This window comes from Marmota monax, unplaced genomic scaffold (assembly GCF_021218885.2).
Source record: "Marmota monax isolate L192 unplaced genomic scaffold, Marmota_monax_Labrador192_F-V1.1 WCK01_AAM20220418_F8-fsc00014, whole genome shotgun sequence".
Classification (NCBI taxonomy): Eukaryota; Metazoa; Chordata; class Mammalia; order Rodentia; family Sciuridae; genus Marmota; species Marmota monax.
Genome location: NW_026695222.1, coordinates 712,769 through 737,246, shown reverse-complemented (window position 1 = coordinate 737,246; position 24,478 = coordinate 712,769). Strand labels below are relative to the sequence as shown.

General features: G+C 41.5%; 1 protein-coding gene across 1 annotated transcript in view; it reads left to right on the top strand.

Moving 5' to 3' along the window:
* Ism1 (isthmin 1) overlaps positions 1-21,275 on the top strand; it is a 75,466-nt gene extending 54,191 nt beyond the window's left edge. Inside the window, exons 4-6 of the mRNA XM_046433527.2 lie at positions 9,460-9,603; positions 12,431-12,520; positions 19,530-21,275. Coding sequence (XP_046289483.1) covers positions 9,460-9,603; positions 12,431-12,520; positions 19,530-20,047 — 752 coding nt within the window. The 3' untranslated portion in view covers positions 20,048-21,275. The remainder of the gene's footprint in view (positions 1-9,459; positions 9,604-12,430; positions 12,521-19,529) is intronic.
* The last annotated feature ends 3,203 nt before the right edge of the window (positions 21,276-24,478 follow it).

The following is a 24,478-nucleotide window of genomic DNA, read 5'->3' as shown; positions in this document are numbered from 1 at the left end:
TGGACAAAGGGAAAAATAACTGATAGGGCAAAATGGTACCATGATAGAAATATACATCAAATGCTAAGGGAGCAGAAAGAGAATGCACACCCCTTCAATCCAGGAAGCTCATGAAAACTTTGCTTTTCCCAAAGGATATCTAATTTATCCATTTCCAAGAGAAAGGATTGGGGATAGTCGCCAGTGTTTATAAGTACTCACCATGCACTAGTCCCTCTTCATGGGATTTTACACATACTATTTTATTTAGTGAGTTCTCTAAGGTACAGGCTCCATTGTACAGATGGGAAAATAAAGCTTGAAGGTGTTAAGCAACTCAATTTCAAGGTTCAAGACTTGGGATTCAACTCAGGCATTCTTAATCCAGTATCTGTCTCTTAACTACTATATCATTATACTCTCTAGGGGAAAAGCAGCACATCTCTTAAGACAGTAGAGTAGATCTCATTATGAATTCTTAAATTGGAAGACAGAAAGAGGAAGAAAAGGCCTGTGATGTTGAATAAGAGAAACAGAGAATTTGGGAATTCTCTGTTGCAGAGAATTTTTGGTTTAACTGCAAGCCAAACCAAAAAAGAATATTGTTTCTAAAAGGAGAGGGGCTCAGATGCTGGGTCCTAACTCCTTCCCTATATACCAATGGTACTCCAAGTGTGGCCTCCAAACCAGAAGCACCTGTGAATGTGATAAAAATGCAAATCTTCAAGCTCCCCCCAAGATCTACTAAGTCAGACATTCTAGGGTAGGTTCAGAAATTTATGTTAAAAGAAACCTGCAGGGGGGATATGAAGCCTTGAGCACTACTATGTGAAACTAGTAGTTCTCAACCTTCTTGCTCATTATACTCACCTGTGGAACTTTAAAAAAAGAAAAAGAAATCGTGTTGGCTAGCCCTTTCACCAAGTCATTTACATTGTGATTTCTGGGGGTGGGTCCAGAACATTATTGTCACTTAAAGCTCCATGGGCGCAGACCAGGTTGAAAGCCACTATTCTCCATGTACTGAATTGGAAGGTATAGGAAATGAGACCTGGCATCTATGCAATCTTCTTTATTTTTCCATTCAAGGTCACCAGGTGATCCTCAATGCTAATTCAAGTTTGAAGGCCACTGCTAGAAACAACTTTTTCATCTCAAACTTTTGCAGAGTCTACTTTGATGAATTCATGATCATTAAAAAATATCCTTTCACTTTCAATCTTGAGGATAGAATTGCTTCTACCAGAGCAGTAGCTTGGGCTGCCTCAGCCATCCTCACCCATCCTCACCCAAGCTTCCTCTACTGGAAGTTCCCTTTGAGGTCCATGCATCAGGATCTTACAGCATTCCTGGGCCATCAGAAGCTTGATCTTCTATGATTTTGTCTGATGGACCTTTTAGAATATCAAATAAAGGTCCCAACTCTCCTGTTGGTATACCTAGATAAGGTCTTATCCAATTTATGTCTCCCAATAACTTTTGAAAGTCTTTAAGTGATTTGAGTTGATCTACTCGTATTTGAATTTTTGGTGGACGGACCATGGTTGAGGATAATAGAACTCCTAAATAATTAATTGGAAAATTTAATTGTACTTTATCTATTGCTATCTCTAGATTATAATTTTTTAATAAGTTTGTAAGTGTGGCATAACATTCCAGCAATATGTTTTTATCTTTATGTGCCAATAATACATCATCCATATAGTGAAATATTTGTAGTTCAGGATTTTGATTTCTAAGTGGCTGGATTGCTTTGTTAACATATATTTGACACATAGTTGGACTGTTAGCCATCCCTTGAGGGAGTACTTTCCATTCATATCTCTGATCAGGACCTTCATGATTTAATGCAGGGATAGTAAATGCAAAACGTGGACTATCCTCGGGATGAATTGGAATTGAAAAAAAACAATCTTTAATATCTATAGCTAAAACATGCCAGGTTTTTGGCAAAGCAGACAATTGAGGAATCCCTGATTGAGCAGGTCCCATAATAACCATCTCATTATTAATGGCTCTTAAATCTTGCAATAATCTCCATTTACCAGATTTCTTTTTGATGACAAAAATGGGAGTATTATGGGGAGATATGGAAGGTTGTATATGTCCTTCCGCTAATTGTTGTTTGACCAGATCATGGGCTACTTGTATCTTTTCTTTAGTCAGGGGCCACTGAGGAACCCACACTGGTCTTTCTGATTTCCAAGTAATTTTGATTGTCTCAGTGGCCCTTTCTGAAAATCCAACCCATGTCTGTCTGTTCCTTGATCTATTTGTATTGGTGCTGCTATACCTTGCCCTTGTTTTCCTAATCTTTTTTCTTTCCTAAAGCCTTGTCTAGCCCTAGTAGTGGGCGCATTAGGATTGATGTTATTTGTTAACATCAAACCTAATTGATCTAGGACATCTCGTCCCCATAAATTTATAGGAAGATGATCCAATACATATGGCTATATAGTTCCTTCACATCCTTCAGGATCCTTCCAATCTAATATCATAGAACTTCTATGGGGATTAGTCGCCACTCCTAGGCCTCGAAGCGTTTGAGTGGCTTGTTGTAATGGCCAATGTTTGGGCCATTCTTGACGAGATATGATGCTAAGGTCAGCTCCTGTGTCCAGTAGCCCATTAAACTCATGACCTTGAATATTTAGTTTTAGCATTGGGCGAGAATCTAAATTTAAAGACAACATAGCCCAATCTACACCTGTGGAGCCTAATCCCCTGGAACCTCTTTCTACACTATGACTAGGAAATTTATTATGTAGGCTGGGTATTATTAACAACTGTGCTATTCTATCTCCAGGTGAAATTACTGATATACCTCTTGGAGAACTAGCTATAATTTTTATTTCACCTACATAATCGGGATCAATTACCCCAGGACTTATCATAAGTCCTTTTAATGTAGATGAACTACGTCCCAATAATAAGCCTACTGTTCCTTGGGGAAGAGGTCCTTTTACTCCTGTGGGAATGATTTGAACTCCCATCTCTGGAGTTAATACTGCTCTGGCAGAGGCGCGGATGTCCAACCCTGCGCTCCCTCGGGTTTGTCTGATGAGGGATTTAATGGACAATGTGTCCTGGGCACTACCCTGATGGTGTTGCTGGGTTCCTCCACTGCCCCGTATATTTGTGGTTGTGGGCCCTGGAGCATTGGGCCCCCCTGTCCGTTTTTTGGCAATGGAGCCTGATGCCTTTCTCCACGATATCGTGGATAAATACCTGGTCTTTGTCCGTTTTTTGATAAGGGAGTACCCTCTATGGTGGTTTGAGAATAGCATTCATTAGCCCAATGTCTCCCTCTACGGCATCGTGGGCAAATACCCGGTATTCTATTCCTTTGATACCTACTTTTGTTAAACCCTCCTCCTATGGGGCAATTCCTTTTAAAATGTCCTATTTGTTCACAATCATAGCATGTTTTTGGCCTGGCATCTAAAGCCTGTTGTACTGCAGCTGCCAAGACTTGCCCTTGTTCATTAATATCTCTACATAATTTAATATATGTGTTTAAATCTTCATGTATCCATGGTCTAATAACCTCTCTGCAGCAACGATTTGCTTGGTCATAAGCCAGTTGTTTTATTAATGGCATTGCTTGTTCTGTATCCCCAAAAATTTTGGCAGCCGTTTGAATTAGCCTATCTACAAAGTCAGCGTAAGGTTCATTAGCTCTCTGTATTACCTTAGATAGCTGACCTTCTAAATCTCCATGTCCTTGTAAAGTCTTCCATGCCCTAATTGCGTCTGCAGCAATTTGTGCATATATAGCAGGATCATATTCAATTTGTTGCCGTTGACCCTCATAAGGTCCTTTTCCTAACAACATATCTAGATTTCTTTGAGGGTAACCGGCTGCTGCATTTCGCCTAGCTGTCTCCGCGCAAAATTCCTCAATGGCAACCTTCCATAACAAATATTGTCCTCCATTTAGTACAGATTTACACATGCTAGCCCAATCTGCTGGCGTCATGTCCAAGTTAGTAATGGACTCGACCATGCTTACCGTGATGGGAGCTTGGGGACCATAGGTTGTTACAGCCTCCTTTAACTGCTTCACTGTTTTAAAATCTAAAGCACGGTGAATTCGCTGCCCTCCTGCCTGTTCAAGTACAGGGCATGCTAATCTTTGAGGTCCTGTCTCAGGATCCCATTTATCAACTACGGGGTTTGAGGGCCACTCAGCTGTCTCCATCGGTGGGGCTGTTGGTTGAATTACGCCCTCTTGTGATAAAACGGAGTTAGTAACAGCCTCCTGTTGTGGCCTTTTTCCTAACAACCCCTTTTCCTTTAAATTTTCTTCCTCCGTCTGACTAACTCAAGAGACCTTCTCTTTTGCTTGATCTAAAATGTCTTTCTCCATGGTCTGAACCTCTAACAATTTATTTAACATCTTTTCGGTTTGTTTTTTACTAATTTCTAATCTACTATAAAGATACGCAACCCAATAAGATAGAAGCCCAGTGGGAGTGGATTTGGGCAGAGAACGTGGATTTCCCCAGAACGTGATTGTAGACAGCTGGTGTGAGTTCGGGAATAAAGAGTTGCTGTTTGAATCTACAAGCTGTGTGGTGGCTCGTGATTGTGTGCCCAGCCAGACTGCGGCATTTGTGCCCAGCCAGACTGCGGCATTTTTGGAGTATCTTAGTTAACACTTCTGCCTCCTTAGATATCAGGATACTGCTATTTTTCTAAAGAAAATCTTGTCCTTTCCCACGTCTCTCAAGCATTGCGCCTCAGACTGCACAAGGTCTTCAGTCTTTTACTAAGTGTAATTTCTAATGGAGTATGTGTAGGAAAGGTGCAAGAGCCCAGGTGGAGCTGACCCCACTGGCCCTGGAACCTCCCTTGGTCTGTGCACATTGTAGGCTTTCTGTAGCACCAGCAGAATTAGTGCATCATTAGTACTTCTCAGAACAGCTCCAGGAACTGTGTTTTTGCCAGTTACAGAGCACAGGGAACTCAATAAATATTTCTCTGTCTAATGATAGCATGCCATTCTCAAACTTGTTCACAATGCAATTAGTTAGACACTGATTATTGGTACCCGAATTAGGACTCAGTTCATTGAAATTCTCTAAATGATCATGTCCCAGTTTAACAGAAGATTTAACAGTGTTTTTTTTTTTCATGCATTTTTCTTTCTTATCTTGAATTACGGTCATATCAGTGAGTGCATAAAAGAGGGGTGCCCAACTTGGACCAGAATCAAAGCTGCTGGAATACCAGGACAGGGTAATTGGATAAGGTGGAAGCAAAGAGAGCTCTGATTTAAACTGAGCTCTGCTGAGTTTGAGCTGTGTAAACTTGGGCAAGCGGTTTTACGACTCTGAGCCTGTTTTCTTGTCCATTAAAGAAAGATATTTCCATTTACCTCTCAGAGCTATTATGAGTTAAGTGTAGCCACTATCAATAGCATTAGTGGTCCAGGTTTGCCAACGACTGTCATGATCTATGTATATTCCGTTGCCGTGACACTTTACTGAACCACAGAACTCTAATGCTCTGAAACTGTAAAAGAACTATTTTATAATTTCCAGTGGCCTCCTTGAAACCAAGTTCTCAGTCCACAACACTGTGAATCATTTTATTCCCTCCTTGAGGATGTCATAGATAGGACTGTCAATGCTAGGGACTGTCAAAACACCATATAAATTTTCCTTGGAACTGTTTTTTTTTTTTTTTTTTAGTCCTGTCATTGTTATCTTTGTGATTATTGCTCAGTCACTCATGTTCTGCTCTGAACAATACTCTCTGATAGATGAACAAATAAGAACAAGTTTGTTTTACTATAAAAGATAGGACTACTGCCCTCAAGATTTGTCCCTATCAGAAATCCTTTCTGTCCTTCAACCACATAAAACGTCTTTGCTGGGATGTTGGTCTGAACTGGTATGTGATGAAGGCTTCAGGGGAGTAGCTGACACACACACCTCCTCCTGGAAGATCATGCCATTTCATTGATAGCCTTGGTAACACTGATTAATCTAATGGATCTAAGTTCTATACCTAGCTTTAAAGAATCCGTTCAAAAATGTTTAAAACTAAAATAGCTTTGTGAGCATTACAGATAAAGACATGGAGAAGCCACTTAATGGGAGATATATCCTTGATGGCTCCAGTGTCTGACAGATGCCTAGAGAACATATTTTGGGAGGATTTTGTGATATATTTGTAATCATTAGTTTTTGCTGCTTAAAGAAATCCCTGATTTCAGCAACTTAAAAGGACAAAAGTTCCTTCCTTATGCATCTGTGGGTTGTCTTTACTATTTATCTGGTCTGGTCTGGTTTGGATGAGGTAGATGGTCTCCAAAGGCCTCATCCACAATGATGGGGCCCCAGCTAGACAGCTGAGATGCTCAGATGGATGGCTGGAGTCTCTCCCGACCTGATCCCTCAGCCTCCAGAAGGCTTCTGTGCTTTTCATATGGTGGTGGCAAGTCATCATATAGGCATTTTGTAATCTCCATTTATATCATATTTCCTGTTATCCCATTGGTCAAAGCATGTCATCGTGGACCAGTCTGGGATCAGCATGCAGGAAGACTAACCAAGGGAGTGGACATGAGAGAGGAATTAAGGGCATCATTTTCCATATAATCGTGTACAGTATTAGCATGTAATCACTTAGATTCAAGAAACCAAAGCAAGAAATAAACTTCACCCAAAGATTCTAAAACAAGCCTCACAGTGAGTTTAATGTTAAACTCTTAATGTTTAGAGATAAGTCCCCAAATTATCTCTCTACATTGCTGCAATGGAAAGGAAAGGCTACATGAGATTTCTGGAGAGTTGAGGCCCCTTTGCTTTTGTGAAATCAGGAAAAACACTGCTTGGCATCATTGAATTATGTCACATGCTGATACCCACTTCACAAGTGTCATGAATTTTATATATATATATATATATATGTATATATATATGCTTAAAAGGCTATATATGTTTAAAATTTTATATATATATATATATATATATATATATGATTTAAAAGGCTATTTTAAAAAAATATTTTAGTTGTATATGAACGCAATACTTTAATTTTATTTATTTGTTTATTTCTATGTGGTGCTGAGGATCAAACCCAGTGCCTTACACATGCAGGCAAGCACTCTACCACTGAGCTACAACCCCTAGCCCTTAATAGGCTATTTTTAACTTGTTTGCTTCCCCCTTTTATGAGTATAAAAACATTATAAAATTACTTATGACATTTCTTGGTGCCCTTGAACAAAACCTGGCCTCATTGGTGTGTGCAGGAAGTGATGGAGTATGTACATATATGGTGTAACCCATTGCACCTGGGTGAACTCACCAACAAGCCTGTGATTGTGTGATCGTCCAGGTACATCTTTGGTGTTCTTTGGGAGATTTTGAAGAGATATAAGAATATACAGATCTCAGAAGCAGCAGTGTCCGCTCCCCTTGGTGGCTTCTTCCTCTGGATGGATGCTTAATAAGAGATGGTAGAGATAAAAGATACTAATCCTGAGAGATGAGGCTCAGTTCCTTAACACAAAGCAATAGTTTCAAATATCTGGTTGGCCATGCAGTTGAGAAACCATTTTTAAAAGAAGATCAAAGTTCAGAAAAAAATCTTTTGCGGGGGAGGAAGAAAAATGGATGGTGCCTCTGAGAGCAGATGAGGTATGAGCAAACTCTCTATTGAGTCAGGGAAGAGGACACAGCTATGAAGCACCTTCCCCACCCACACACTGTGGTTCTGGTTAATGGGTGGAGGAGGCTTACCAGCCCTGAGTTTGCCTGAGGAGTGTTCAGAGTGAATTAACATGTCAACAACAGCCTGGGAGCCAGCAAAGGCCACAGCTCAGGTAGATACATGTGAGCACAACAGTCTTGGTTGCTGGGCCTACATAGGAACAATCACCATGACCTGTTATGAATGGAAGGTATCTCTTTCCTGCAACCTACATACTGTAGCCTTGTGCTTGGCACACAAAAGGCCCCAGGGCTATTAGAAGATGTGGGTTAACCAGGAGAGACTGTTACACAGAGTGCAGGTGCAGCAGAAAGAGTCGTGCTTTTGAGAGCAAGGGCTTGGGGCTAGAGCCCAAGCTTTCCTTTCTGTTAACCTGATGACACTGGACGAGTCCCCAGCCATCCCAAATTTTTCACTACTGATAAGAGAAAGTTTTGATGATGCACTATCCTCTCCCACTCACATGGCCCCATTAACCTGATCCACTCTTTCTTTTCCCACACCATTCATCAATTCTAATATACTATATAAGTTACTCATTTTTGTGTTATTTAATATTGATTCACTTTTCTTATTAAAATATTAGTTTCCCCATAGTGGGGAATCTTTGAAATTTTTTCTTCATGAATATCTAAAATTGTGCCTGACATATAATGAGGGACCAATTAATATTTGTTGAATGGATGTTGATTAATGACTTCAAAGGACATTTCTAGCTTTACCTTTAATGTATCTGTTATTTGTTGCTGTATAACAAACCATCCCAAACTTGCTGCTTAATTAATAGCAACAGTGAGGTGTGGTGTTGCACACCTGTAATCCTGGCAGCTGGAGAGGCTGAGGCAGGAGGATTGTGAATTCAAAGCCAGCTTCAGCTAAAGCAAGGCACTAAGCAACTCAGTGAGACCCTGTCTCTAAATAAAATACAGCTTATTATTTCTTATAACTTACTGGTTCAGGAGTTCAGGTAGGAACTCTGGGCAGTTCCTCTACTCTTGATGGCATCAGCTGCATTCAGCTGTGCACTGGGAGGGTCTAGAAGGGTCCAAAAGCTTCACACACATGTCTGTGGCCTTTGTGGTCCTTCAGGTAGATTTTTCTCTTTCCAGGTGATGTCCCATTTGTAGGTTTTGCTTGGGCTTCTTAACAGTGACAACATTCCCCAGGGTAAAAACAGGAAGCTGCCAGGAAATAAAGTCAAGACCAGCCCAGATTCAAAAAAAAAGAGGAAAAGAGAATATAGACTCTCCTTTTCCTTCCTTACTTCCTCCCTTCCTCCTTCCTTCCCCCTCCCCCTCCCCCCCCTTCTCCCCTCCCCCTCCTTCTTCTTCTCCTTCACCTCCTCCTCTTCCTCCTTCTTCATCCATCTATCTATCTATTTGTCTATCTATCTTTCTATCTATCTTCCCTCTCCTTCTCCCCAAAGGGTAGGAAGGAATTGATGATAGTCATCTGTGGAAATTGTTTAGCATATTATTCTGTGATCTCATGGTCTGCAGGATGTATATATTCTCAATAAGAATCTCCCCAGGCATGTTCCAGGGGTTGGGTCCTAGCCATGTATTGATCACCACAGTGCCCTGAACCTCTCTGTCCTCACAAAGCTGAGTCCTAAAATGGTCCCTGGAGCTGTAAGCCTCTTGGCTCCAGCTGGCATCTGTCCCCTCCACTGGTAGACAATTGGCAGATGGTTTGACAGAGGAGATCTGGGGACTCTGGGTAAGGTTGATGACCATCTCTGTGGCTCCCTTCCAGATTCCACAGACGGTGAGGGTGACTGGAGTCTTTGGTCTGTCTGTAGCGTCACCTGTGGGAATGGCAACCAGAAACGAACCCGGTCTTGTGGCTACGCGTGCACTGCAACCGAGTCTAGAACCTGTGACCGTCCAAACTGCCCGGGTAAGTTCATGCAGGGCTCTGGGTTCAACTTCAAGGGAAACATTTTAACTTCCTTAAACATATATTTTTAAATTGTTAAAAACAAAAAAAAACAAAACAAAACAAACAGCCATTTCTCTAATCAGACTTCTGCGCAGGGCAGGGTTGGAGTGCTTACCTAGCATGCATGAAAGTCTGGGTTTGATCCCTAGCGCCTCAATAAAAGAAAGACTTCTGACAAAGTGAGACAACAGGAGATTATTAATGAGCTTAAAGGATGAAAAGATGGACTTTCTGAGTCTTACACACAGTGGGAGCAGCCATGACCTAAAGGACAATGCCAGCTTGTACTTACTTAATTTAAAGGAGGGACTCTGGTTGGTTTGGACCTTGGATGTGGGATTTGTTATGAAGTGAAGAGGCACATGAAAATAGACATATATGGTATGTATAAGGAAGCCAGGATGAGAGCGTCGGTAGCCATCCACAGAAAAACCACAGAGCCCTGTTGGTGACACCTGAGAGTTGCCCAGGGATTACCCAGAGAGCACACTGGGGAAATGTAGCATTTAATTATGGTTTTATACCACATTAGTACTTTGAAAATTAAGCCAATTGCAAACTTGGTGAAAGATCATATTGGGAATGAAAAATAATCGTGATTGACTCTAATGGTGGTTGTTAAATTGTGGCCAATGGACCAAGTCCAGCCTAGGACCTGTTTCTAAATGGCCCAGACATTTTTAAAGGGTTGAAAAGAAGAGGAGGAGGGGACAGTAGCAACCAAGACCATAAGTGACCACAAAAGCCTAAAATTTGTACTCTCTGACCTTTATTTAATTCATTCATTCATTCATTCATTCATTCATTCATTTTGGTACTAGGGATTGAACCCAGGGGCACTTTACTACTGAGCTACATCCTCAGACCTTTTTACTTTTATTTTGAGATGGGGTCTCCCTAAATTCCCCAGGCTGATCTCAAACTTGAGATCCTCCTGCCTCAGGCTCCTGTCTCATTGGGATTACAGACATGTAACTTGAAGAAGGAAGAGGAGGAGACTAGGAAGAAAAAGATAAAGAAGATGTTGATGGAAATAAGGAGATAAAGCAAGAAAAAAATGAGATTGGCTGGGTATATAGTTCAGTGGTACAGCACTTACCTAATATGCCCATAGCACTGGGTTCATTCCCAGCACATGTGTGCTCGCTCACACACACACACACACATTTTGAAAAGAAATAAAGAAAAGAAAATGAAAATAGGATGGAGTTGAAGGAGAAAAAGACGGTGATAAACAGGAGTTTTTGTGTACTTAAGTATCAAGCAAATTTCCGTGATTTTTATGTGCATTATTTCATCGACTCCTTACAAGAGTCTCATGAAACAGGTATTTATTATTGTACCCATTTTGGAAACTAAGGCAAAAGACCAGCAGCAAGTGATCTATAAGGAATTTGAATCCAAGCAGTCTGAACCCAGAATCCCATGTTCTGAACCACTAAACTCTTCCACTCCACTAGAAAGAAGAGTATTATACTCAGCTACACGTGGACAGAGAAAGCACTTAATGTCACCCAGACCTAAGGTGGTAGATTTGGATTTCTTGTCAGAGGAAGTCTCTTCCCTGCCACCATTTTTAATATTTCTTTCTTATTTTCTGGTACCACTGAGAGCAGCATGGCCAACAGCCCTCTGTTTACATATTTCTTTTCTAAAGTCTGCCCTCCTTCCATTCTTTCTGTCTCTCTGCTCCTGGTGATTCCAGCTTTCCAGGGCTCCCTTAGAAAAGAAGAGATTTCCTTTTGTAGGACCTCTTGCCTTATTTGGTTTGCTGATTCACAGCTTTACTGGAAAGAATCGTGAAGCAGACAGGGTCTCCCTGGCCTGGCAGTGATTACGCTGTAAAATATGTCCAATTGTGAGGCCAACCTCACAAATGTCTTTGCGAGGCCTCATATAAAATCAGAAAACTCCCCTACAAGGAAATCAAGTCATGCCCAGCACGGAAGCTAAGGTTCCATGAGCCCCCATTTCTTCCTCTTCTTTACCTTGTAAAGGAAACCAAGATGTAGATAGTAGTTTTGAAGAGAACTGTTAAGTTTGAGGCAAGCTGGGTTCAGTTCCTCAGATCACGTAATGAATGGCCCAACTCATTCTTTCTGAAGCATCAACAGCAGTGCTAAAAGTTTTAAAATATGAGACAACTTCTGGTCTTTGATTATGGACTGCTGCATCTTCAAGCAGAGCTAGATAAATATTGCAGGGAAAACATTAGCTAACACTACTTACCCTACTGCTCTCTGGGCTCTCTTTACACATAACTCATTCAATTCATTCAACTGTACAGGGTAGGGGGGTGTCCTTTAATTCTCCCCATTTTAGAGATGTGAGGACTGAGGCACACAAAGACAAAGTGACTTGCCCAAGTTCAAAAGCTAGTAGTGACTGGAACTCAGATAGTCAGTCTATTAAAGATGAAGTATTAACCACTACACTCTTCTGCTTCTGATTTAGTTTGTCACCTGAGGCCAGCAGACAGCCACACTGACATGTCCTCCCTCCCCACCCACTGCCCACCCTCATCCCCCCGGGCTGAGTAAGGGAGTTCACTAGGACTCATTCAGGCACATTTGGATCTGATTTCATGCTGCGAATGGTATCTGGGGTTTTAATATATTTTATGCGCTGCTACCTGCTTTTTACTGTTTCCTCTGTTGGCAGGTTTCTGCCCATGAGTAGTAATGAACACAAAAAAGGCTTTGTTCAGGTGTATTTGTTTTTTATTTTGGAGGGGGTGACTTTTTCCATAAAAACTAGGGGAAAATGAGCTCTTGTCTGTGTTTAGGAATTGAAGACACTTTCAGGACAGCTGCCACCGAAGTGAGTCTGCTTGCGGGAAGTGAGGATTTTAATGCCACCAAGCTGTTTGAAGTTGGTAAGAAGATTTTTTTTCATCTTTTATCCAAATATTGATTTATTGCCTTAGAAATTCCTTTTGCCTTTGCAATGCCATCCTTGGATTCATGTAATGTTTCATTTTCCTCTTCTGGGGTCCAATTCTTTCAGCATTTTTCTTGCTCATTGAATATAGTCCAAGCAAGAGAGTGTAATCCTGTCCCTTCTGCAGCAGACTGAGACACACAACATTTCTGTGGGCGCCCTGCTCACTGTAGAGCCTCCACAGTGAGAGACAGGTGGGAACAACCCTCTTCCCTGAGCATAGGCTCTGTGCATAGTAGGAGCTCAAGTCCCACAGAATCAGTTCTCACTCAGCTTCCGTTGAGTGTCCCCAATAAAATCAGTTCTCCTGCAGAGGGAGGGAAAGAGGACATTCGTTCAATATCATACACTCCCTTCCCCTGCAAGGATTTTTCATAAATCTTTGGTACACTCTGCTATGCTTATTTGTCTGTTGGAAAGTATTAGCACAAATATAATAAGCAGAGCAAACTAAACTGAAAGTAACTACTTAGGTACCAGTTTGCTTTTTAAAAATAGTTTTATGTGCTTCTAGATACAGTCCTATATTTTCCATTTTTTTCCTGTTTTCTTTTTCTTTTTTTTGCCTTAAATTCTTTCTTAACCTCTTCACTGAGGCTGTGCCTCCTCATCCAAAAATTATGAGGTCCTAAGTCCCTCTTTGTTTTATAGCCCAGCTTTTCAGGACGTTGTTTGGTGAACAAATACATTCCTGAAAGAACTATAGGGGTCAGGCAAGGATCTAAGTAGAACTACCTAGAGATGGGGCGGGGGGGGGGTGTCGGGGGGGGGGAGGAAAAAAATGACTAATAAGGAATGGAAACAATGGTACTGGCCCTATAGTGAAAATAAACAGAAACAGCAGGGGGCAGTAGAGAGCGATAGGAACTGTGACAAAATGACAAACTCAAGGTTTCATCCAAAGGGATCAGACGTGACTGGACCATCATGTAATGAATCTCAGTCATAATACTGCCAGGTGTTGTTTTTCCGAGAGAGGCCCCAAATATGGGTTTTTTCTAGAACCTATCTTGATTTTTACAATATTTGATAATAATTTATTTTAATTACAAATATTTCCATGAACCAAGCTGGAGGCAATTTGGAAATTCTGTGTTACTAGGGCCTCCACCTCATCCTAATCACACAGTTGAGTTGCATTGAACAGAAGGCTTCTGCAAACAATGCATTTGACTTTTAAAAAAATGACTTTAAAGGTGTGGATTTTATATAAAATGGAAGAGGAGTTAGGATGGACTTGCGGGGGAGGAGAGATTTTCTCAGGCCTCTTCATATCACACCCCACAGCAGGCAGCCCCTTGCCTTTTTGCAGTGAGTCCAGATGCACGAGGTCACATTCAGTATGTAGCTAAGGACGCAAGGGCTGCGTAGACATAGGGTTTCAGCCAGGATCCAGGCAAGAAAGAACATGGCACATGCAAATTAGGTAACTGGGGAGCATTTGGTGAAGAACTGTTTGCAAAGGCATGAGCAGGGTGGTTGAAAACCAAGAAGGGATTGCACAGAATCCCCAAACTGGGAACAGTGGGGAACCTTGACCCATTGTTGGCCTGAAATGACCTGTTGAGGAGCAATGACTAGAGCCCACAGAGAAGCCTGCCTGATAGCAGTATTTGGCTCTCAGGAGGATGCAGAAAATAGGCAATCATGAGAAGGAGCTGAAGAAGTAAATACTCTAACCTCACTCTCCTTCCCATTGGCGTTCTCTCATTGACCCAACCCAACTAGAACTCAGGGATACAGGGGCCTGTTGATATGTTGTGCATCCATCAACCTTCCAGGGAAGGGGAGATGTGGAGTAAGGATATAGACAGGCAAACCAAAGATCATAAAAGCAGAGATGGGAAAAGATTGACTTGCACAAGGTCAAGTTGCCTCATCTAGTACAGTCTCAAATTTTCTACAAAATAGCATAGTGAGTAAGCGCCCACCTCACAGAGCTATTGTAGAATTCAATGAGTTACATATTTGTAAAGCATTTATAACATGTCTGCTTTGGTCAGCCTTTCATTACTGTGACCAAAATTCCCAATGAGAATAACTAAGCAGAGGGAAATTTTATTAGGAGCTCAAAATATCAGAGGGTCTCAGTGCATAAATGGATGACTCCATTGCTCTGGACCCAAGGTAAGGGAAAGCCCCAGCAGAGAAAAGCTGTTCAAGTCATGGCAGGATCAGGAAGCCACAGTGGGGGGAAGACCACAGGGAAGACGCACCTTTCCATAGCATATCCCCAGTGACCACCTCCTCCAGCCACACCCGACCTGCCTACAATTACCACCCAGTGAGTCCATTCAAAAACTAGGAAGCACTGATTAGGTTACAGTTCTCATAATCCAATTATTTCACATCTGAACATCCCTGCATTAACAGGATCTTTGGGGGGACATCTCATATCCAAATCATAATGGTGCCTACCACACTGAACACCCATTATAAATTGGATTAAAAAATAAGTCATTGGATGTCCTATAGGTACATGCATTATAATGACATTGTGTCCTGAAGGGAAAATATAACACCATTTTCTGGGACCTCTTAAATTTTGTTTCTCCAAGGAGACTCTTTAGGCTTTGCAATGCCTAGGACATAACTTTTGTTTCCTCAGTAACTGCTCAGTCAGAGGGTCACAGTCACAGAATCATAGAACTTGGTTTGGATGTGAGGTGTCCTCCAAAAGCTCATGTGTGAGACAATGCAAGAAGGTTCAGAGAAGAAATGATTGGGTTAAGGCTCTCATAAGAAGAAATGATTGGGTTACGAGAGCCTTAACCCAATCAGTGAATTAATCTCCTGATGGGATTAATCGAGTGGTAGCTGAAGGCTGGGATGTGGCTGGAGAAGACCAGGCATTGGCAGCATGGCTTTGGAGGATATATTTGTATCTGGCAAGTAGAATCTCTTTCTCTGCATTCTGATCATCATGTGAGCCACTTCCCTCTGACATATTCTTCCACCATGTTGTTCTGTCTTACCTGGAGATCTGAGGAATAAAGCTGGCTGTCAATGGACTGAGACCTCTAAAACCGTGAGCCCTCAGATAAACTTTTCCTCCTCTACAGTTCTTCTGGTTGGGTCTTTTAGTCACAGCAGCAAGAACGCTGACTAAAATAGAACTCAAAGCTAAAAGGAGCCAACAGCACATCCCAGCTGGGTGCACCCTGGACTCAACTCTGTGAACTCTCTACATGACCTCCCATTTAATCTCCTTCCCTAATTTATGAGAGATGTATTATTACTATGCCCAATTTAAAAATGAGAAAACTGACACACAGCAAGGGAAAAAGTCTTGCTCATGGTCACATAACATAATTGAGTTGGGTTTAATCCCATGCAGTTTAACATAAGAGCCCACACTCATGAACTTCTGCCAGGGCTTCATGGCATCATGAGAGATGCCCCATCTTTCTCTTCCTCATTTTACCCACAAGAGCCCTGAGCTACCATTCTAGGCTGCCCCTTGTCCTGACCACTTGATTCCCATTCCTGATGCTACCAGCCTCCCAGGCACCTGGGTTGAAGTTGGGGGTCACTTTTTCTGCTTTCTTTTCTTTACCCCCAAGCCCAGAAGCTGCCAAGATCTGGTTGCTCTAACTTTCTCACCACTTTTGGTCCTATGTCCTGTTCCCTCCCAGGGTATCTGATCTGAGCCCTTAACGGCTGAATTCTTTCCTTGCTGCACAGCTCAGTTAACAACTGTCACTCACAGACCTTCAGAGACTCCCTAGTGCCCTCTGAACAGGCCTAAACTGAACAACATTCCCATGATCTCACACCAATTATTTTATTTCCCTATTCCTTCTGTTCCAATGGAAGGGAAAGTGTCCTCAGCCCCAGATTTTTTTGCTTATCTGAATGTTCTCCCTGAGATGCTTTCCCCCCATCTCTGTGGTTGCAGTCTGTGTCAGTTTGGGTCCTCTGAGTAGCCGATACCAGGTGGAATTAGATGTGCATGAGATTTAGCAGAAGAATGATTAAAAAAAAAAAAAAAGGAGACAGCAGCACTAGGCAGAGAAGGCTTTCAAAATTAGATGACAGCTTTACCCCTGGGAAGGAAGAGAAAGAACTAGGGAGGAAGAGCCTCAGCCATGCCAATCAGCATTGCCCAACAAAGGTTGTCTGTTGGAGGCACCCCCACTGGGCTTGGTCATTGACCAGAAGCAGGCCAGGAGAACATGTCTTGAGGGGAACACCAATGGTGGACCCAAAGGTGCTATAGCTGGAGGCTGCCAGTCAGCTAAGTGCCCATGGCAGTTCCTCTTGTAGGAGTTCTGAGCAGAACACTTGTGGCCATCACAAAGCCCTGCTATGCCCCAGGACCAGTGCAGTGCCTCATGCTTCCTAAAGTATCCTTGATTTACCCTGTTGTGTATGGGGTTTTTTTTAACCTTTGCCTCCCTTCTTGCATTTCCGCATCCCCTCATGGATGATGGCTTCCTCAGATGTGCCTCATCTTACCCACGGCAGCTCCCTGAGTCAGATGCTGTCGGTGACCCACCTATGTCCCTCTAGTCACACTGTGTCCCTGCATATCAAATGGGGCCTGACTGACTGGCAGCCCCTGTGTTTCTTGGTGTGAGGGGTTCTCTCAAGCCCCCTGCCCACTGCTGAGAGCAGGCTGTAAGTCAGGAGCAGCCCCTCACTGGTGATTGATAAGAGCTGATGAATACATTACCCAGATTCCCATTAAATAAAAACAAATCCAGATGCAGTAAGGAGGGTCTTTATTCACAGAATCATTGCTTGGGAGACGGGGCAGATATTATCTCCCTATTCTTGCAATAGGAAGAATGCTGTGACCATATGGCCTGCAAGTGCATCAAGAGTTAGGCCAGAAAAGGGAGTTTTCTTTTATAAAGGAGAAAATAAAGCTATGAAGAACCCAGGGTAGGTGTGTTGGTTGGCTTTCCCTCACTGTAACAAAATAGCTGAGAAAACTTGAAAGGACAAAAGATTTATTTTGGCTCATGGTTTCAGACGTTTCTGTCCATGGTTGGTTGGGCCTGTGGTGAAGCAGAATATCATGGTGGGAAGTGCATTGCGGGTGAGGCTGGCCAAGAACAGAAGGAGGAGAGGAAGGTGCTGAGGTCCCAATATCCCCTTCAAGGCCATTCTGCCCAGTGATCTAACTTCCTTCCACTAGGCCCCACCCCCTAAAGGTGGCAGCGCCTCCCTATCGGGAGTGCCACATGCTGGCCACCAAGTCTTTAACTCATGGATCTTTGAGAAACATTTAAGATCAAAACCGTAACAGAGAAGAAAGCATGGTGAGATAGGACAGTATATCAGAGGATGTTTTACTCTAAGGCCAGTCGATTTTCCAGAAGGGACCTTTAAGGAGAAGCTGATAGGTCAAAGTCCAGGGTCTTGATGAAAGAAGAGAGTCTTGGGCTGGGGATGTGGCTCAAGCGGTAGCGCGCTTGCCTGGCATGTGTGTGGCCCGGGTTCGATCCTCAGCACCACATACAAACAAAAAAAAAACGTTGTGTCTGCCGAAAGCTAAAAAAAATAAATATTAAAAAAAATTCAAAAAAAAAAAAAGAAAAAGAAAGAAGAGAGTCTTCCTCAAAATTGTATTCTGATCCCTCAATGAGCATAATCAGTTCAGCTAATCATTTATAAAGCAAAGACAGGAATTTGGAAGGCTATGTCTGAGTTTGTCACAGTGAAGCTATGGGGAGTAGGTATCTATGAGTCTTATAGGGTTCTTTGCAGGAATCCCTTGTCCAGAACCCAAAAGGGTCCAGGGAGGCTGGGGTGGGGGGGTAGACTCTTGATAAATTTCTTTTGTAAAGTTGAACATTGTCAGTGAATGGGAAAATCTTGTTCTCTGCAGGATTCAACACCTGTTTCATTTACACCTTTTACTGGCTGCCCTGTCTCCCCTGTCTCACTCCCCCGCTCCCTGCTGGTGTGGCCTAGGATACCTCCAGAAGAACCATTTTCACTGGACTCTCTGCCTCAGGGTCTGAGAGAACCCAAATTAAGACATTCACTAAACCAAAGGTCACACTCAGCTGACTGAGTTCATGGGGCCAGTTATTCCCATGTTCTTGGAGCTGCTTGTTCCCATGGACAATGCAGGCCCAGTGTTGATACATATTTTGGCTTTTCGAAAGAAGCTAGGAATCAATCTACAATTATAATTGGAACCAGCTAATTCTTAAGTGTTTGCTACTGATCAACATTTTTTTTAATACTATGAAAACCAAACATAAGACTTGTGAGGGCAGATTCTGACTCAAGCCTACAGGTCACTGGCCTCTGACCTATTTGTTAAGCCTCTTTTCCTCCTTAAGGCATTATCATCGTATGACTCTGCATAGAGGCCTCAGGTTAATAGGTTGGGAGACTAAATCTACTTTAAACCAGTCAGTGAGTAGCAGAAATAAAATTCAGTCCTATAAATGTTTCATCGAGTCCTTTTAAACCATCACATCACCACTTATTTAAAGAGGTCAAATGCAGCTCTCTGAATTATTGTTAATTTTGTTAGGGTTGATGATGGAGCTACTGTTACTTAGGAAAATACACTTTGGAGGGCAGCTCTTACTTTCTTTTGCTTTGTGGTTTTTTTGTTTGTATGGTCCCTATAAAATTTGGGGAGTAAAAAAATTACATATGTCTGCATAATTATTTAAAAGATAGAGCAAATACAATGAGAGTTAAATTTAGATAATAGAATATGGGTAGTCATTAGATAAATATAGTCCCTTTGCTTTTCTATGTGTCTTGAATTTCTTTCATTACATAAAGTGGGGGATTGGAAGGACGTCTTATAAACAAAGATGTTCCCAAGTTCAAGGGAGAGGAGAATCCCCCACCCTGGTGGTTCCAGGTGCCTGCAGAGGTCTCTGACTGCAGGAAGGGAGTTGTCGACTTCGGTTTCATTCCGCCAGCCAGTTTTACATGTGGTAAGAGAGTTTCTTTCTGGCCTTTTCCAGACACAGATAGCTGTGAGCGATGGATGAGCTGCAAAAGCGAATTTTTAAAGAAGTACATGCACAAGGTGATCAATGACCTGCCCAGCTGCCCCTGCTTCTATCCCACCGAGGTGGCTTACAGTACGGCTGACATCTTCGATCGTATCAAGCGCAAGGACTTCCGTTGGAAAGATGCCAGTGGGCCCAAGGAGAAGCTGGAGATCTACAAACCCACAGCCCGGTACTGCATCCGCTCCATGCTGTCCCTGGAGAGCACCACGCTGGCCGCCCAGCACTGTTGCTATGGCGACAACATGCAACTCATCACCAGGGGCAAAGGGGCGGGGACACCCAACCTCATCAGCACCGAGTTCTCAGCTGAGCTCCACTACAAAGTGGACATCCTACCCTGGATTATTTGCAAGGGCGACTGGAGCAGGTATAATGAGGCTCGGCCTCCCAACAATGGACAGAAGTGCACAGAAAGCCCTTCGGATGAGGACTACATTAAACAGTTCCAAGAAGCCAGAGAGTATTAAAGAGACGAGGGTGAGGTGGAGAAAGGCCACCTCTGGTTTCTGGACACAAACACACTGCACTGATCTGCCACCTGGTGCCTGGTTCTTTTTATCTGCCTAGGTGTATATTTGTATATATACCACATGAGTATTTTTTATAAGTTACACTAGGGGTATGCACCAGGCCAGGATGGCTGCCATTTGAAGCCACCCTTGCCATGTACAGTGCCTACAAACCTCCTTGGAAGTCCTCCTAGGGGCCATGTGGGCAGGAGGATTGGAAAGAGCAACCCAGCAACCAGAAGAGGAGCCTGGAAGCCAGCGTGGGTGTGATTCAATTCACACCTGGATCCAGGGTGGTCAAGAGAAGCAAAGGAGGGAAGAGACTGAAGTTGTAAACATTATAAGCAGTTTTTATATATAACTTATTTAATACAAATGTGACTTAAGCTTAACTTTTTCTCTAGAGTTGTCATGGTGAAACTATTTAATCACTTCTGAGAGAGTTCAGAAAGAAAGGGGCTTAGTGAAGTGGAAGAGAAAGGGAATTTTGCAATGATTTCCTTAAAAATAAATAGCTCAGTGGAAATGTATCAAAACATGAGATCGCCCACCTTAAGCCAAATGTTATGTAGTCATAAGGCACCTTGTTGGAGTCTCAGATTCCAAAATTCTCTTGCCTCAGACTGGGTAGGGGGTAAGGAGGTAAATCAATATTTTTTAGGAGCACATCTGAGGCCTGGTTTTAAATAGGCTTTAAAATAAAAGATCAATGTTAGCATAATGCTATTATTCTACAAAAGGCCCCCAAACAGTAGAATTTCTGCTCTTAGCTTAGTAGGTTCAGAAGATTACAGTTCAGACATAAAAACAAGGAGTAGCACTTTTCCAAAGGAAAAAGCATAACAAATGGGAAAGGAATACAACCCTCATTTCATCTATTTTATTTTAATGCTATATTAATTAATTTTTTCACCACCAGTGTATTTCTAATAAATAAATATAAAAAAGGGAGAGGGGCTGAAGTCTGGGAAATCTTAATTTTCTTATGTTTTAAGAAAGAAAAAAACTGCATTATTTTTGTAAAGTATTTATTGAGTTATTGGGTCTTGTACATCAAGCAATTGTAATATGACCTGGTTCTGTAGGGTGGAATTTAGAATGAATAAAGAGTTGGTTCTTATGCCATCTTTTACTTGCAAAGCTCCAGAAAAAGAGAATATATATAATAAAATCTTAATAAAATGTGTTACTTGCATCTTTGATTCATAATACACATGCCATAAGTAGCCCTAGTGAAGCCAGGCCTCAAGGAAGAGGAGAGAAAACTTCAACCCAAGTGGGAACAAAAGGCTCATTGACTGCTATATTGGTGGCTGGTGTAAGTCAAAGCATCTTTGGCACCAACAGCATCCACCCAGCCCCTGAGTGACTAAAGCCCATTAAAACACATGTAACTTTTTGCCCACCTCTCTAGATAAGAAAGCCAAGCCAAGCAAAAGTTTAAGACAGTTCAGATGAGCAAGATCAGTTCTAGACAAAACTCTGCAATTATACTAACAGGTAGAAAGAACTACTCATTGTGTAAATTATTTATTATCATTTACATTTTACCATTAAACAATTACACTAGTATTGCCCATCGGGATATTTGTATCTAGGATCTATGTCCAAGTATGGAATGAGAAGCCTTATTCACCTCTGAACTAGTACAGAGAGAATGGATAGTCTGACTTCTAATACCAGGAAAACAAGTTATGCAAAGAGAATTCACTGGCAATGGGCTGCATTGCTTTTAAGGTGATGCTTTCTATGTCAGGGTATGCATTCAAGCAGAGGCTGTTGGTAAGGCACATGGGCAGCTCAAATGAGTAATAAAGAAAGACAAAATGAATAGCACCAAGAATCTCTGATAAGAGGTTCTCTAAAGTAAGTGTACAACATCATGGGAATACAATGTTAGGAATTAAGAAAGAATCTGTTGGTTCCAATGGAGGAGTGGTATTTTTACAAAGCAGAAATGAGTAAGGAGTAATAAAAGGAACTAGGAAAGAGGAAAGAGAAGGGTGTTTTCTGAAAATTCAGATGTTTAGAGTAATGAGTGAAGAGACAAGATTGGTGAGAACTGGAGCCATATCTGTTGAGTTTTGTTAGAGATTTAACATGGAGTTAAGAACAGAGATCTTTCATGCTGAATAAGAATGACTGATAAGAGCAATGTTTTGCATGAGTGATTTGTCTTTTAGTATCAGACCTTGCTGACCTAATAAACTCAAAGTTGGAAGGTGAGAATAATTGGGAACAGGAGAGGCTCCTGGTATCTTTGCCCATTGAGAACATACTGGCCTTTCATGTCTTACTGGGATGGTTCCATACCTGTGGAAATTTGCTAAACTATTTGCTAAACTATAAAGTTACAGAGGACCAATGAGCAATCCTCAGAAACTCCCAGGTTATCCAATAAGACAAGAAGACCCCTATTTCATTCAACCCCAGACTCCCAAGTTGACCCCAGAGCAACCCCAACTAGTTCCCTTAGTAGGTGGTGGTTCTGTGTTCAAGGGCCAACTTTGCCATCAGCAGAGCAGGATGTCCAAAGCCTCACTGAAGAATTTGTGAAAATTACTCATTGTCAGCTTCTCAAATGTCCTCCTCAAATACCTTGCTCCTTTGCCTCCCTCTAGAAAGAAAACCCTCTTTTAAATTATCCACTGGGTCTCCTGAGTGCCCCATCTGAACACACCAACAGTGGCAGAGATGACCTGGGATGTGTAGTGGCTGCACATGGGAAGAAAGAAGGAGAGGCTGGGAACATTACATACTGCTCAAGGGAACCATACACCAACAAGACATAACAATCATAAATATATATGCCCCAAACAATGGTGCAGCTATGTTCATCAAACAAATTCTTCTCAAGTTCAAGAGTCAAACTGACAACAACACAATAATCTTGGGTGACTTTAACGCACCTCTGTCACCACTGGATAGATCTTGCAAACAAAAGTTGAATAAAGAAACTATAGAACTCAATAATACAATCAATAACAGACTTAACTGACATATATAGAATTTACCCTGCATCAAGTGGATACACTTTCTTCTCAGCAGCACATGGATCCTTCTCTAAAATAGACCATATACTATGCCACAAAGCAACTCTTAGCAAATATAAAAAAGTAGAGATACTACCCTGCATTCTATCAGATCATAATGGAATGAAATTAGAAATCAATGATAAAATAAGAAATAAAATCCACTCCATCACCTGGAGACTAAATAATATGCTACTGAATGAACAATGGGTTACAGAAGATATCAAGGAGGAGATTAAAAAATTTTTAAAGATGAATGAGAACACAGATAAAACATATTAAAATCTCTGGGACACTATGAAAGCAGTTCTAAGAGGAAAGTTCATTGCATGAATTCATTCCATAAAAGAAGAAAAAGTCAACAAATAAATGACCTCACACTATATCTCAAAGCCCTAGAAAAAAGAAGAACAAATCAACAGCAAAAGCAGTACAAGGCAAGAAATCATTGAAATTAGAGCTAAAATCAATGAAATTGAAACAAAAGAAAAAATTGACAAAACAAAAAGTTAGTTCTTTGAAAAAATAAATAAAATTGACAGACCCTTAGCTACGCTAATGAAGAGAAGGAGAGAGAAAACTCAAATTACCAGCATACATGATGAAAAAGGTAATATCACAGCAGACACTACAGAAATACAGAGGATAATTAGAAATTATTTTGAAATCTTATACTCCAATAAAATAGAAGACATCAAAGGCATCGACAAATTTCTTAAGTCATACAATTTGCCCAGATTGAGTCAGGAAGATATACACAATTTAAACAGACCAATATCAGGTGATGAAATAGAAGATGCCTACCAGCCAAGAAAAGCCCAGGACTGGATGAATACACAGCTGAGTTCTACAAGACCTTTAAAGAAGAACTAATAAATCTTCAACTTATTTCAGGAAATAGAAAAAGAGGCAGCATTTCCAAACTCATCCTATGAGGCCAATATCACCCTGATTCCAAAACCAGGCAAAGACACATCAAAGAAAGAAAACTTTAGACCAATCTCTCTAGTGAACATAAATGCAAAAACTCTCAATAAAATTCTGGCAAATTGAATACAAAAACTTCAAAAAGATTGTGCACCATGATTAAATGGGATTCATCCCAGGGATGCAAGGTTGGTTCAACATATGGAAATCAATAAATGTAATTCATCACATCAATAGACTCAAAGATAAGAATCATATGATCATCTCAATAGATGCAGAAAAAGCATTTGACAAAATACATCCAGCACCCCTTTATGTTCAAAACACTAGAAGAACTAGGGATAAAAGGAACATATCTCAACATCGTAAAGGCTGTCTATGCTAAGCCCCAGGCCAACATCATTCTAAATGGAGAAAGTTCATAGGTTTC